The sequence below is a fragment of the Coffea eugenioides genome, chromosome 6 (genome assembly GCF_003713205.1).
Source record: "Coffea eugenioides isolate CCC68of chromosome 6, Ceug_1.0, whole genome shotgun sequence".
In the NCBI taxonomy this organism is placed as follows: domain Eukaryota; kingdom Viridiplantae; phylum Streptophyta; class Magnoliopsida; order Gentianales; family Rubiaceae; genus Coffea; species Coffea eugenioides.
The window spans coordinates 3,435,822-3,451,598 of NC_040040.1; the positions used below are offsets into that span (position 1 = coordinate 3,435,822).

The 15,777-nt window shown below is 36.4% G+C and overlaps 2 protein-coding genes across 3 annotated transcripts; both read right to left on the reverse strand.

Annotated features, from left to right (window-relative positions):
- Positions 1-115: 115 nt before the first annotated feature.
- On the reverse strand, positions 116-4,496 carry LOC113774505 (dol-P-Glc:Glc(2)Man(9)GlcNAc(2)-PP-Dol alpha-1,2-glucosyltransferase). Of its 2 annotated transcripts, none has more exons than XM_027319034.1 (8): positions 4,245-4,496; positions 3,905-3,993; positions 3,145-3,478; positions 2,162-2,432; positions 1,674-1,811; positions 1,061-1,265; positions 781-923; positions 116-697 (listed from the first exon to the last, which is right to left on the reverse strand). In XM_027319034.1, exons 2-8 carry the CDS (start codon positions 3,925-3,927, stop codon positions 438-440), a joined length of 1,374 nt encoding a protein of 457 aa, XP_027174835.1. In that variant the 5' UTR covers positions 3,928-3,993; positions 4,245-4,496; the 3' UTR covers positions 116-437. The 2 variants fall into 2 exon arrangements, with proteins under 2 accessions (XP_027174835.1, XP_027174834.1); XM_027319033.1 differs by having other exon boundaries at positions 4,104-4,496.
- Positions 4,497-6,060: 1,564 nt separating this feature from the next.
- LOC113774507 (actin-1) lies at positions 6,061-9,211 on the reverse strand. Its single transcript, XM_027319036.1, has 5 exons — positions 8,934-9,211; positions 8,268-8,337; positions 7,715-8,108; positions 6,582-7,195; positions 6,061-6,478 (listed from the first exon to the last, which is right to left on the reverse strand). Exons 2-5 carry the CDS (start codon positions 8,325-8,327, stop codon positions 6,413-6,415), a joined length of 1,134 nt encoding a protein of 377 aa, XP_027174837.1. The 5' UTR covers positions 8,328-8,337; positions 8,934-9,211; the 3' UTR covers positions 6,061-6,412.
- Positions 9,212-15,777: the final 6,566 nt, after the last annotated feature.

Genomic DNA, 15,777 nt, shown 5'->3' on the forward strand with positions numbered 1-15,777 from the left:
TAAATTTGGGGTGGAACGCTCTTAACGACGTCGTTTTAGACGCATTGTCAGGATTTTAGAATTAAGGCTATTTTTTTTTTTTTTTTTTTTTTGAGGAAAGAAAATTTTCAGCAAATGAGCCGTGACAGTCCCGCTTCTATTATATTAAGTACATAGAAAAGAATGACATTTCTTGGCAGCAAATCCTGGGATTTTCCATGTACAACCGCAGTCTCAAAGAAATAAGAACGACATTTCCTAACAAACCCAACATCTGATAATTTCAATTTTTATCTCTCTCTCAGATTGAACTTAACATACAAGTTACCTTTAACGGAACCTGATCAAAATTCATGTTTACATATATCCCTCCCGACGCCAACGGATGTTGGAGGCATGATTCTCTGTCAGGCTTCGGCCCCCGAACATCCCAAAGCTTTTAAACAATTCTTCACTGCCTACCATATAAACCGTTGTAACCCAGGCTCGTGGTTCCAATAGAATGGCCGCCACAAGAACATCGACATTGTAAAGAGATTGATTGCGACATAAAGCAACCCCATCAGAAGCCAACTTATTGTATCATCGACATCAGAGTGCAGGACTAAGAAGAAGAATGGAATTGTATAGTATCTAAACTCTATCAGTGGAGCGGGAATTAGTGTTGCAGCTGAGGCCAGAAAATATGCTATCACCCATATCTTCTTCTGAGTTTTCACTGTCAACATAGAAGAAAATTATATTTAAAGAGTTGCACCAGGGAAACATAAATTGTTTACATGCTTTCAATTGTTTACTAACCCAAGGTATTAAAGATGCAAAACCAGGAGTAAACATAAAGCGGGACTAGCAGGTACTTCATTATCCAATGAGAAGCAATGACTTTCCGCCAGAGATAGAAGGGATAGTGCCGATTATCCGCCAGAAGGTATGGGTGTGCTATGCTGTAATTTGGTAAGAGAAGAGAAAAATAATTCTAACCAAAAGGGGTAAGAAAAGGCAAGAATGGAGGAAATTCATCCAAAAGGGCTTTTTCTCTATACATCTCGTTAGAATAGTTTCAAGTGTTGGATGGACAAACCTGAAGAAGTGAACTGAAAGGAAGCTGATGGTTAAAGCAATAACCAACAGGAAAAAGCTAAAAGGCTTCTTCTTCCATAATGATTGGACTAGAGCTACAAATTGACCTGATGTAAAGTGCACAGGAGCCATAAACAGGGCAGACACCAGGCTAAAATAAAGCAATTGTGCAAAATGTGGAGACACCTTATGAGCATCTTTTGCACCTGCACAGCAGGGAAGAGGATTCAGAAGTATGTTGTATTCATGCTTGTTTTGAAGGCAAAAACTAAAAAAGTTGTAAATCTGTAGGACTTTTAAATTTTAGATCCTCTTTTTGCTTGATTCTTGATAGTTTCAAGTTTCTATGGGTTGTGAATCCCTCGATGTACAGTTTAATAATGCCACAAGGAGAGTTGAGTTTGAGATTCTTATCATTATGTGACTTTTTATATACCGGTGGCAAAGTCCGTCTCAAACAAACAATCAATTTGGACACACAAGTCTTTTAGTTTCTTAATATTCAGACTTATCATTCCATTCACATTTGGTTTTAATATATACAAAAAGGAAAAACCATACTATTTCTCATAACAAGAAAATGTGGGCAAAAGACAAAAGTCTGATGGAGGTACCTAGAACAATACTCCCATTCCAGTAAACAAATGCCAGGAAAGCCACTAGAATTAGAAAGAAGGGGCTGAAGGAAAAGATTAGCTCCCACTTGAGCTGCCATATATTTGAAAGCATGTTCTGCATCTCTTCGCACAATCCTGCAAGAGAAACACTGTTAGCAAATCATCTGTAAGAAAAACACACCTCACAAAAAGTATATAAGCACTTGCTATCTTACAAACTTCCCTACAAATTGCCTGTTGAAAATTGGACATATAGCCCACAGGACAGAGGAAAAATCCTAACTAGGCACTTTTGCTATGAACAAAGGTCATGAGACAGCATAGGTAATCCCCATTTGGATACTAATTCTACTCGTCGTATCATTCAGGTTTCATCTTCAGATAGCCTTACAATTCGATCACTGCTTTGAAATGGTAAAAGAGATACAGTATCCAAGACCAGCAGGAGGATGAATCATAAAACTTGTTCATGGATGAGACAGAACCTGCTGAATGAGGAATGGCATGGACAGATGTTGGCGCAACTGAATGGTTGACAGTATCAACATGACCAGATCTTCTCTTTCTCAAGTTAGAGCCACTGGTTGCACCTTTATGGGAGGTAGAAGAAGCAACTTTAACTTCTGACATACTAGATTTTTCTGGAAGAAGATCATCTTTCTGCTGAGCAAGTGTCAGCTTTATAACCTCAGAGCACACAATGAACAAAATCCATATGATATTGGTTTGCCGCATTAATACTGCAACTGCACCTAGCTACAGATAGATGGTCAATGACGGTTAGAGCTTTTCTCAATGAACTTAAAGTAGAAGAAGGGCAAATCAACTTAAAGAGAATGAATTTGAATACAACACCCTTTATAAAGGAATTAGCACTATAAATGAACTCGGTTTTATCCAAGCCTAAGCACAAGTAATATAACTTTGCATCATCCTATGCATGCTTGTGAGAGAAGGCAACTGTCGCATATTAGGAACCTAATCACTTCTTGTCTGCTTCTACTTTGTTAACCCCATCACTATATTTGAGACAGTGTATCTCTAACCTTAAATGTAAGATAGTATAATGACGTACAATTCTAAGCTCGAATCTTTATGCAATAAACAAAGTGGTGACAACTAAAAAGAGAGACTGATATCATAACATTGTAAAAGTGAAAGGAATCTTTTTCAAGATAGTATATGACACACAATTCTAAGCTCGAATCTTTATGCAATAAACAAACTGGTGAAAACTAAAATAAAAGACTGATAACATAACATTGTAAGAGCGAAAGGAATCTTTTTCAAGATACAATACCAGTTAAATTAACTTCCTGAAATTCTTATACGAATAGTTCATTATTAATCTTTTTTTTCCCTAATTCTATATATAAATCCTGTAACTCATGGATATGTTTGTGTGTGTGAGAGTGTAAGAATGTGTGTGTGTGTGAGAGAGAGAGAGAGAGAAAGCTAATCTTCTTACCAATGCACTAATCCAATAATTCTTCTTCAAGCTACAAAGATAAGCAGCAAGAACTGCTGTCAGTGATGCAACATCTGTATAATACAGGAAAGTGAAGAACCAGTGGAGGGGATAGAGGGTGAGAACAAGCGCATGGAAGGTAGCCTTTCTGTCAGTAAGAGCTGGCCTCAGATGGGTGATTATATCGTAGATTAAAATGCTGCAAAACACAGCTAACACGCCATTTGTGAAGCGCAAAACTGAAACGGAGCAAGCATCAGAAAATGACGAGGCATTATTCACCAAGTGAATTCCTGGAAACAAAGAAGCAACATGGGCAAGTGAAACAAAGTACCTGCAAAAGTTTTAAATGTATATATCACACCCACAATGCTTGAAGGAAAAAAAGCCAGTAGCTGTTTGAGTTTCTCGAACCACAAGAAAACACTACAGTATATCAATAGCATTCTGACAAAGAGTATGAGAGTGACTGCATCCAGCAGTACCTTGTTCTTTAACTAAGATTTACATCTATCAACAACTAAAATCTTCTAAGGCTCCAACAAGTAATCCCAGAAAGTCTCGAAAAACAAAAACAAAATGCAACCACCGCAAACAAAAAAAGAAAAAAAAATCACTGTGCTAACTCCTCAAACCACATCAGACCAAAACTCAGTCTATGCTACACCTAATTTCTAACAAGCCATAAATATAAAATCAGATATACCACATTAAAACAATCCAGTAGTAATTAGAAGAAAAGAAGAGAATCAAGACTCACAAGCCAGGAGGGGTGGTGATCATGGGATCCCAACTGGTAAAATTGGCTTTGCAGTATTTTTGCGCTTGAGGGACATGGAATATCTCATCCTACACCAAATCAATCACCATTCCATCTCAGTACTTGAATAGTCAATAGAGTTCGTCAAGGAAAGTAGTAAAATAAGAATATTTTATAACAGTAGAGTACTGGTTTTAACCATGTAGGGTTCAGGAACAATGTGATTAACGAGGATGGAGATGGGTACTATCCACGAACTAACAATCAAAGCAACTGCTTTCCGACCCATTCTCAGCTCTCTGCCGCAATCAAAAAAATTCAGAAAGAGACAAATTACTACCAGTATAAGCACCAGGTCTGCAAAGCTGCGCTCATGCGTTGATCTATGGATCGATTCGGACGGATTTTAAAAGCAGCGGGAAGGCAGCCCAAAAGAAATGGATAGGTAACGAAAACCTTGCCGTTGTTCTTCCCTTCTTGTTTCTTCTTTTTTTTTCTCAATTTTTTTGGTAGAATTTATTCAAGGAGGACTCGACCATGGGAAGGGATGGGAAGGAGGAGACGGCTTCGCAGTTCACAATCGCCAGTGTCCCGACTTCTATTACTACTAATAGCTTTAGCCAATGAAAAACATGCGGTAAAGGGTCCGGGTTACGGTCAGTTATCGAAAAAACCACTTATATATACTTGCATAATTACTTTTTTATTTGATAATGTGTAATTTTAAATTTCTAAAACATTTATAATAAAATTGTTAAAGTTAATTTTATATTTTTTGGAATAAAAACCCCAATTTTGAACTTATGTCAAGAGCGCTTTATTAGTCAAAAGCTCTATTTCTAAATTCAAATAATAACGCTCACCAAACACATTAGAAGTACTTTAGTCTTCCAATTTTTTTATCAGAAGCACTGAAACCTAAATGGGGCTTAAATAAATTGTAAAAACCCATTAATTTCACATCAAATACAATCTAAGACCCTGTTTGATAACTTAATTCAACACTTAAATTTAATGGATTCATATTTTAACATATTTAAATCGTTTGATAACCAGAAATTAAATATCTGAATTAATTAAATGACACTGAATTTTCTAAATAAAACTTGCTCCTAAAATTAAGTGATAAGCTATTCACTTATTACTGAATGTGATATGTGCTCAAATATATTAGATTTAATACTTAATAATTCAATAATTTAATGGATTTGAATTTCAGATTTCGGACTTTAGTTTTATTAAACACACCCTAAATAAGATTGAAGTATCCATCCAACTGGCAACATGAGATTGGTCCAAGACCAATTGAAATTACAATATGTAATTGGTGCGAACCAACATAAAATTTCTCTGTCTGTTCTTCATCATGGTTTATTACAGTAGCAGCTAATACCAAGTTTTCTTTCCTAACAATTTAGACCTCGGTCAAGCGAGTTAGTCGGACATTCGTGATGTCCCTCTACTAAGTTATTGGAAATTTCAAATTCCTTTTTTTTCCCATTTCTCTTGTAAATTTCTGACCAAAAAACAAATTTTAGTAGACAATTATTGTTAGTAGTAGTAGTAGTCATTTCATTTGGTATAGACAAAGCATACACTAGGTTCAGCAGATCAGACGAAGTTGGAAAAACAAAAGTAAATGCAATTGTGTTGCAAGAGTACAAACTAACTTGATTTGGCGACCTAGAGGATAGCTTGGAAAGGTTGGATAAATTACTAACAAATAGCTCCAGTACATGTTGCCTGCCGGTTAGTATTTGATGACAATATCATGTTCATTCATGACCCTCTTCCATCATATCATCCAAAATTTTGGGAGTACCGAGTGGCATGCATTATGCACATTTTTAACTAATGAATCTTGAAAACATTTTTACAGCATTGTCCAACTTTGCTAAATATCGGACAGCGCTAACAAGTGAGCATATTTACAGCGGCAAAAATGATGAACGCGTGTACGCGAAGCGCTACCAGCAGAATGACTCTGATTAAAGGAACGGCAATTGTAACTAACTTCATAATTTGTTTGTTTTTGAAGGAAGGCCCAACAACGTTACAGTATTGAAAAGGTTTATGCTCCATATATATATATATATATACATACACACACACCAAAACTGAAGTAGATTGACATCCAGGCGCAAGAAGCAGGCCACTTACAATCAACAGTACTCAACAGTGTATAATCATAAGACAAATCAGGGTGAATATGAGTTCTCCAAATCTTTAACGATGGCAACATAAAGATACAATAATGACTGAAAAGCATGCTGCTAAGTGTTTTTCAGGGCAACATTACTCATCACCAAGAAAAACTACCTTGAAAAAAATGAAATACTATAACTATCAGGCCACAAAAAGCACTTCTCCAAACACATTAGAGATGTGAGAAGGGGTAGATAAAAATAGACAATGACAAAAGATGATAACCTTAGAATACGAATGCAAGTAGCATTTTCTTCCAAATTATAAAAAAAAAAAACTGGATCCATCCATCCCTCCTGCTCATTAGAAACATTTTCTGTGCACAATTGAAGGGCCTGACTCATCGTACTCAGCCTTTGCAATCCACATCTATATTCAGAAAAAATAAGTCAGAGTTAGTCGCTCACAAAATTGTGAAGCATTATGTAAATCAAAATATATTAAGAGATTCATGTTGTTGTAACCACCATACCTGCTGGAAGGTGCTGAGGGATGCCAAAATGGAGCCTCCAATCCAGACGCTATACTTCCTCTCAGGAGGAGCAACTACCTTAATCTTCATGCTGCTAGGCGCGAGTGCAGTGATCTCCTTGCTCATTCGATCAGCAATGCCAGGGAACATAGTGGTACCGCCACTAAGAACAATGTTGCCATAAAGATCCTTTCTGATGTCGACATCGCACTTCATTATAGAATTGTATGTAGTCTCATGTATACCAGCAGCTTCCATTCCAATCAAAGAAGGCTGGTAAAGTACCTCAGGGCAACGAAATCGTTCAGCCCCAATCGTGATCACCTGCCCATCAGGTAACTCATAGCTCTTCTCAATAGCTGAGCTAGTTTTGGCAATTTCTAGTTCCTGCTCATAGTCAAGAGCAATGTATGCAAGTTTCTCCTTGACATCCCTGACAATTTCACGCTCAGCAGTGGTGGTGAATGAGTAACCACGTTCAGTGAGGATTTTCATCAAGTAATCAGTGAGGTCACGACCAGCGAGATCAAGACGCAGAATAGCATGTGGAAGTGCATAACCTTCATAGATGGGAACTGTGTGGCTAACACCATCACCAGAGTCCAGTACAATACCTGCACAACAAGCAACCAAAAGTAGGAAGCATAATTTACCATCATGTGGTGTTTTACTTACCATCGTTTGAAATCTAGTTTATTACTGAATGGTACTTTATTTGAACACTTAAAAAATATTTGCCTGAATTTGAACACTATATGGAGGGAAAATACGTTTCACAAGTTTCAGCGTAGCCCACAACATACATTAGCAACACAATACAACATAAGAAATGACTTCATAGTCAAAGAAGTGAAAAATAAGATTCACCGTAGCACTCAAGTTTTCCTACAGAATTTTTGAAAGATGTTTGTACTTTCACTATTCATACTTCCCAAAATTTAAGTATTTAAACTATGTGATAACCCAATCTCATGCAAGTCCCTTCACCCTGTTTCCAAGCTAACTAGGACACGTGGTATAACTTTTCAAAAGAACCCAACAATTTCATAGCCACGCATTGCATTTCTATTAGCTGTAAAATCCTTCGTGGTTAAATACTTAAGTTGACTGTCCATAATCAGATAATTGCTTACCAGTTGTACGTCCACTAGCATAGAGGGAAAGCACAGCCTGAATTGCAACATACATGGCAGGAGCATTGAAGGTTTCAAACATAATTTGAGTCATCTTCTCACGATTGGCCTTGGGGTTGAGAGGGGCTTCAGTCAAGAGAATGGGATGCTCTTCAGGAGCAACACGAAGCTCATTGTAGAACGTATGATGCCAGATCTTTTCCATGTCATCCCAATTGCTGACAATACCGTGCTCAATAGGATATTTCAAAGTAAGAATACCTCTCTTTGACTGAGCCTCATCCCCAACATATGCATCTTTTTGCCCCATGCCAACCATCACACCGGTGTGACGTGGGCGACCAACAATGCTAGGGAAGACTGCCCTTGGAGCGTCATCTCCAGCAAATCCAGCCTGAACAAAACAAATGGGTGAGAAGAGGTTGGAAGAAATAGCAATCCCAGATAAATGTTGGAAGAAGCAAGATAAAAATCCATTCAAATGTATAAAGTGATAAGCTAATTGGGGAGCGAAAAAAGTACTGCACTTCAAAAATTAAGCAATCAAGTTTACCTTAACCATTCCAGTTCCATTATCGCAGACGAGTGGCTGAATGTCCTCGGCTTCTGCCATTTCTTTCTACCTATACCACCAACAAATTCTGATTGAGACAATTCCAGAGAACATAATACTCTATTTACAGCAAGGGGCGTAATCAATATTCGTAGCTGGTAATATAATTGCCAATGATAGAAAAAGGTTAAGATTTGATTAGCAACTACGATAACGTTGAAAATCAGGATATTTTAGGCCGAAAGTTATCCTGAAAACAAGATAGCCAAAACAAAGAGATCGAATGCACAATGCAATGTAATCCAGAATTGTTAGAATAAAGAAATTCAGCAATCGCCCACGTTGAGCAAAGTCGGATCAAACACGTTGGCTCCGCATCACGTCTGATTGAATAGATTTGCATTAGACAAAAAAAATTAAATAACGAAACCAAACAATTTATAAAACTAAAATGCAGATCGACGGATAAAGAAGCCACCAAAAAAACAAAAACAAACGAAAGTGCTTTATATGAAATCTTGATCTTTAAAGAAAGCAGGGATGATTCAAGATTTGCGTTTGCAAGATCAGTAAAATAGCAAAAACATCTAAGCATAGCACCACCAAGAGCAAGCACATTAAGCATCATCTATTGAAATTGAAAAGAGAGAATGATTGAATCGTGACCTTGGTTTTGCGAATCCCGAGAATGAGAGAGAAGCTGAGAGAGAATAATGGTTAATATTGATTATTGTTTTGTCGCTCTTGTATGTGTGTGAGTAGATAAAGTCTCAGCTCTTGAGCCTGGATCACTTCCCCGAGATTCCAAAAATAGGACGCTATGAGAAAAGGAAACAACAGAAGGGAATGGATGAACAGGAGACGGAGAAAGAGCTAAGCAAATAAATTGTTACAAACGAAATGCGACTTATAATGAGTGACCACTAACTTCACTCTCTCTCCATTCCTCTCTTCTCTTCCCTTGCCCGTGTCTTATGAATCGACGACGATCACGCCTCACCTGGGACTGTCGTGGAGACAGCTGTGCGCCTCTATTCTTTTTTTTTTTTTTTTTGCGCTACTTATTATTTGAAATCATTTTTGAAAAAAAATGTAGTAACGCTTTTGTATTACGGTAATTAAAAAATGTGTTAATAATACAAATGAATAAATTACTATTCAAACTGTTTCTTTGCTCATTTTCTTCTTTTTTTTTTTATCCCTTTTTGGTTATTGCTAGTCACTAGCAACAATTTTTAATTTCCTTTGTTTTATGCTTTACTTAAAATCTTCACAATCCTCATCCTTTGTTGCTTTACTTGAAAACTTCAACCACGAACCAATGTATTTCTGGGAAAGGTCGAATGAAAAATGGTCATATGCTTCAAGTAACTTTGGAGTTAGGCCCAGCCCATTTCATATAGCACTCCACAGTTGGAGTTTTGGAGATTAGTTGTAAGAGGGTTTTGGACTGGATTTCTATCTTCACGCATCGGCAAGGGACAACTAGGCCATCCTCTGCTGGTCTTGAGGAGATTGAGATCTTAATTGTCTACAACCTATTTCATAACTAAGAATTTGAAGGATCACAACACAATTAAATGGTCTCTGTGCTCACGTCTACGAAGCTGTTGCCTTTGCTTTAACGTTCCGAGCATCCAGACTGAGGTCCAAATGCTTGGTTTCCCCGCCACAACAGAACATTGGACCCTCAAATATTAGTGCTAGCAAATGAGTCTCCCCGTTTTGTTTTTACACATCCATGATCCATCCATCATATCTTACCCGCCGTCATTGGTGGCAGGAGAATTTAATTACACAATGATTCCGCGCGAACAGAATGCGGAATGGCCAACACCATCTAATTCTAGGCTGCACTTGCCGACAATTTCTGACCATTGATTGATTTAAGTTTTAGATGGCAGGGGGGAGTAGACTGTAGAGGGCTACTGGTTTGTCCGGTTGAACACGGAGAACCCTACAAACATCAGCATTGACTGAGATAGCCATTTTTGAATTGCAGAGTGACAAACAAAGAAGCAAGCTTTGGACTTGCAAGGACGGTAGGTACAGAAGTGGGAGCGAGGTGGCGGGCACCATATACGAGTGGAAAAGAGGGGATTTCAGGAAGGAATTAGAGCGAATGACCAGAATTTCTGGAGGCCTTGCAACTATTGATTAACAACTAAAGATACCAGCATCTGTGAGTGTGAGATCATAGAATTCAACTGCCCTTATTAAAATATGTTAAAATGCAACGTAGAAAGCCAAAAAAAAAAAAAAAAAAACCTTGGATTAGTACAGAAAATATTGATCAATATTCTATGTTATAGCTAGTATTTGAGTATTCCAGGCGGAAGGCATAAAACGAATGGGCATAATCCATCAACAAGCAGATTTGGTTTCTGGGCTCAAAGGTACAATTTGATCGCTGCCCTAAGACCATCCAGTTTGGACTTTAGAAGGGTGACTTTCAAAAAACAGGCGTCACTTGACAATGAAAATAGTGGCAGCAAACTTTTGTACGATCAATGTATCCAGCTTCCGAAAGGTAGTATTCTGTACCTTAACGGAACTGATCACAGAACTGTTGCAGGTGGTGGTATTCTGACACATCAAGTTGGCAAGTCATTATTTTAGACACATGATCAGAATCGTCCTCCTCCTGCTGTGCTTCGTTGTACTCTCGAGAACTGTACAGAGAAGAAGTAAATGAAATGAGAGATGGGGAATTGGGAACCCTTAATCCAAAGAAATGCAACCAAAAACCCCGACTCATATTATCATTCGTCTGGCTAAAATATTTTTTTCTTAAAATGAAATCCTGCATTAGTATGGTAATATATCTATATACGGGTACAGAGGAACGGGTTGGGTGGTTCGGAGGAAAAAGTGTAACTGATAGGTTCTGAATTCGGTCGTCTCATTTATGCTAAAATAATTAAGAAAAAAAGTTTTTTTTAGGTGAAAAATGCTTCCCAAGTCCCAAATTTCCAATCCTGACGTACACAAGTCCTAATTGGTTGGATGAAAAGATAGTGTGTGCACGCACGTATGTGTGTGTATATGTATGTATGTATATATGTATTGGATTTTGTTCATGATGTATGAATTCAAGTCAAGTCACTCTACAATTCTATTCAAACGGAGCAACTAGTTTGAACCGGTTTTGGCAAATAGGATCAGGGGCTTACAAGTTTCAATCCAAACTATTTGAGAGTAAAATGGACATTTTATATATTTTAATCACAATCCTATCTATTTACATGACAACTAGATTTATTTACATTATGCTTTTATTTATTTACTCTTTAGGACTACACTAGTTTAAATCGGAACTTGTGCGCTCCTACCCCGTGGCAAACTAATTATCTATCGATTTTGAATTTTAGTAAATCTTCTGAAATTACTTAAAGACTTGCGTGGGACTTCTAAACTTGGGTCCTGAAGATTTCTTTTGTTCAAAAGGCACTCGTTAAAATGTATTTCAAATGTTAAATTTTTAGAAATATAAGATTAATTGAGGAAAATGTAAAAATTCAGGGGAATTAATTATGAGAAATATATAAATGCAAAGAAAGATAATAATTATTAACGTGCATATATACATGCATGTTGGGTGGAATGTAGGTGTATTAATGAGTATTTATAAGACACCACCCATTAGAAGACCGCTATATATATATATATATATATTTGAAAAGTATATTTTTAATACATTAGAACAATCAACTCTTTTTGAAATTAGGAGGAAAAATCACTTTTTTTTTAATAAAAAAAGAACAAGAAGTAAGTTAGAAGAACTCAGAAACCAGCCAAAAAAAAAAATGTACACAGAATGTAGTTCAGCCAATGTTTCGATTCAAACCAAAACTTCAACAGCTTCATTACCGCGTGGTAGATAATGGTGGTTGATGACTTAGCATTATCTGGTGCCCATGATCGACATTTAGCATATTAGCACACGCTAATGTTCTCATGAGGATTTGGTAGGGAAGGAAAAACTAAAATATGTAACCATGAAGAAAGTTTACAAAGGATGCCAGAATAACAAATTGAAAATTCGAACACGCCGCAGGAACTGAAAATTGCAGAACTCGTCGGAAGTGAAAAGCTTGAATTGATTTGCAGAATACATACTACTTATCCTTGTTGTAATCATCAAAAGTATAAAAGAAGGAAAGATTGGTTTGACACCTAACTTTCATCTGATTGCATCAAACTCAGATGAAAGTACGAAAGTCATTCATTGGACGAACTTAACAGTCGCACGCTGCACAAAAATTTGCAGGTTCTGGAGAAAACCTCTAGAGGTAACTCTTTTTTTTTGGACGTTTGACATAAAAATTATAAGCTAATTATTATTGGCAAAAAAATCCTCTGACAAGGTTACCAGATAAGAAATGTATGTTAACAAGAATCTGGCGGGTCTGATTTTTTTTTTTAAGTTTTAGATGGTAATTCAACAAAAATCTTGACAGGGTTAGATGGCAAGGGGAAGCTTCTTCCCTTTAAAGAAAAAAAGTAAAGGAGTTCAAATTGCGGGAGAGAGATATAATCGTGAGACGGGGGAACATGATGGGCGGAAATGCGAGGCGAGCTAAAACCACATGATCATGAAGCATGTGCGTGTTTCGTCCATGGATCCTTTTTGTTTTGTTGATAGATTAATATCATGAAGCATGCATGTGTCTTAACATGCAATGATACCGCTTGATCCTGCATTGAGGACCAAATCTGCTGCTAATATTACGATTTTTGGGAAATTAAAAAACCACCAACACCATTAATTAATCCCGCAAATTGACAAAGTGAAAAAACAAAAAAAAAAAACCCAGTCATCGTATGCCGGCTGGTTTCGCTACTGTCAACGAAGAAGCATCATCCGGAATGGTCAGAGCGTCTCCAGCACGCATTGATGCGTGGTTGTGGGACTGGGTTGGTGTTTCCTACAAGTTGTACTGTTTATGATGATGATGAAAACCATGGCACTCCGACACCACTTCCCTGCTTTAGTTTACGCTCATGTTCGCCCCTCACCTCGAGTCATCGATATTTTGTATCGCGATATTTTGGCCCGCTGCATCAGTGGCTATTACAGTAGTATCTGTATTTTTTTTTCTTTTTTTTTTTAGGGGTTCAATCGGCAAGAGGAATTCAACTAGGTTGTATAAGGGGGTTAGAAGGAAGAAAGGGCATCTAGACCTACGGTTCAATACCTAAAATAACTTGTCTTAAAAAAAAAAATTGGAGTACTAACTCCGTAGATAAGTTTGGAAGGTTTACCAAATCTGCAACAACTTCTACTATCAAGGAAGAATCCTAGGTTACTAGACCCCAAGGCTGGGGAATTCGTAATTTAGCTTCCCTGGTTGGAGGGTTAGTTCATTTTTTGGAAGAGTTGAAGGGTAGCTAGCTCCTATGTTTTTCTATTATGAGCGTACCGTAATTTGTATTTAGTTGATTGTAATATGTACTTAAGATTTTTTTCCCATTTTTTGTTGGCACCTGTTACGTGTACTTGATAAATCAACCAGTAATACGAAATAAGTGTCCAAATGATGTATACATTATTTTTATCAAGTTTGTGGCACATAATAAGAGGTGGGTTTGATTTTTTTTTTCTCGTAATTATGAATTTCGTCCATGAAAGTATTGCAAATTATCTAGGTGGATGGTCATTTTAAAGTGGATTTACCTTTTTTTTTTTTTTTGTTTCGTATCGTGTGTCCTCTCCCCTTAGTTACCAAATAGTATAAATATTTTCTTGATAAACATAAGATGACAAAGTTATGTACAATAACGTGGTTATAATGTATTATTGTAGTAATTCATCAAGATTGCATTGAATTAACTCATTTACATATGGTGAAATAAATTCACAAATTTTTGAAAGTTTGTAATGTGTACTTAAAATATCAATAAATAATCAAAAATGGTTGTTGAAATGACTCATATTCCATGTTATTATTATTTTTGTTTAAGATAGATAAGCAACCTAGCTACAACACTAAGATCAATACCACCTAATATGCCTCTTCAAGATTACAACTAACCCATAAATGATGACATCAACACTAATACAAAGATAGACAAAATTCACACCTCATTAGTTCCCAACCTTAGTTATTTCCCAATTGGACCCAAGCAAAGAAATTTGAAATTTGAAATGTTTCAAACATTTGATGGCAAAGAAATTTGATAGATGGCATGCATTTCACAGCGAACAAACTTGAAAACATTTATTCAATCCAGAATTAATAACACAGTAAGTTGTATGCTTTTTTAACCTCAATGGTCTGTATTTTTTCGGTTCAAATTGAGTTGCAACTAATCTAGTGAAACTTCAAAAAAAAAGCAAAATTTTAATTTTAATTTTAATTGGATAACATCAATAATGTACATTTGGCCACTCTAGTCGCAACTCAATTGATCCTTTGACTGTATAGGCAACAGCCTGCATATACATTGGGTTCGATTTAATGATTTATTTCACCAATTTCTGAGAGTCCGTGTCATATTGCCAGACGGCAAAGATTCACCCCCTTATAATCTACCCCAATTTATTCAGAATCCCTATTTAAAAGTGAGTTTAGGACAAAACATGCATAATTTTGTAAGAGTCGGGGGTCATATTGCAACATGGCAAATATTCACCCATAGAATTTAAGGTCTTGGCAACACAAACTAGTTTCAGAAGACGGAGGGGGAGCAAAAATGTATTTACATGAAATTATAAATTTAAATATGCTCAGTGTACTTTAAAACACAAAGAGATAGATAAAGATATATGGAGTTCTTTTAAGTGATTGGGCATTGCAATTTAATGCCATTCACTTATAATGAAAAGATAGATGATGAAGAATTTTTTCAAACTATAAATTTAAGCTTGCTTAGATTGGAATTTTTGTAAAAAAATTACTGACGTATGTACAATAAAAAAGTAGGGAGAAAATGTGTCTAGAGAATATTTTTAAAACTTTTCATAGAAAACTAACAATCCAAATGGCTTGTTTTCTAACAATCCATATGATTTGATTTCAAGCACACTTTTTTTTTTTCAATAAATTGATACAATATTACTTTTCCAAATACTCTCCAAAACATCATCCTTTTTCCATAAGAGTTGCCATTACAATAGTTTTGCTTTTATTTTGTTCAACCCATTGATGAAAGAGGAAAAAAGAGAGGAAAGAAAGAAAAGCTGAGTAGTACAAAGTACACTCCATAGGTGCATTTTTTTTTTTTGGGAATTAACAAACAAAAAAAAAAAAAAAAAAAAAAAAAAAACAAAAACTTGATGGTCCATTGGTCCTCTAAGCTGTAATAGTGGAAGGCATGGGGGGTTTTGCTAGTACATTAAAACAAGCATCAGAATTATAAAAAAAAAAAGAAAAAAATAGTAAGCAGCGGAGAAAATGATGGAGGTTGAAAATATCAGGAGAAATTGGAAGATTTAGGAACCAGAGATGGTCCCCATTTACCAGCAGCACGTGCGGAGATGCATCAAAGTGCGTAGAGATCAGAAAAC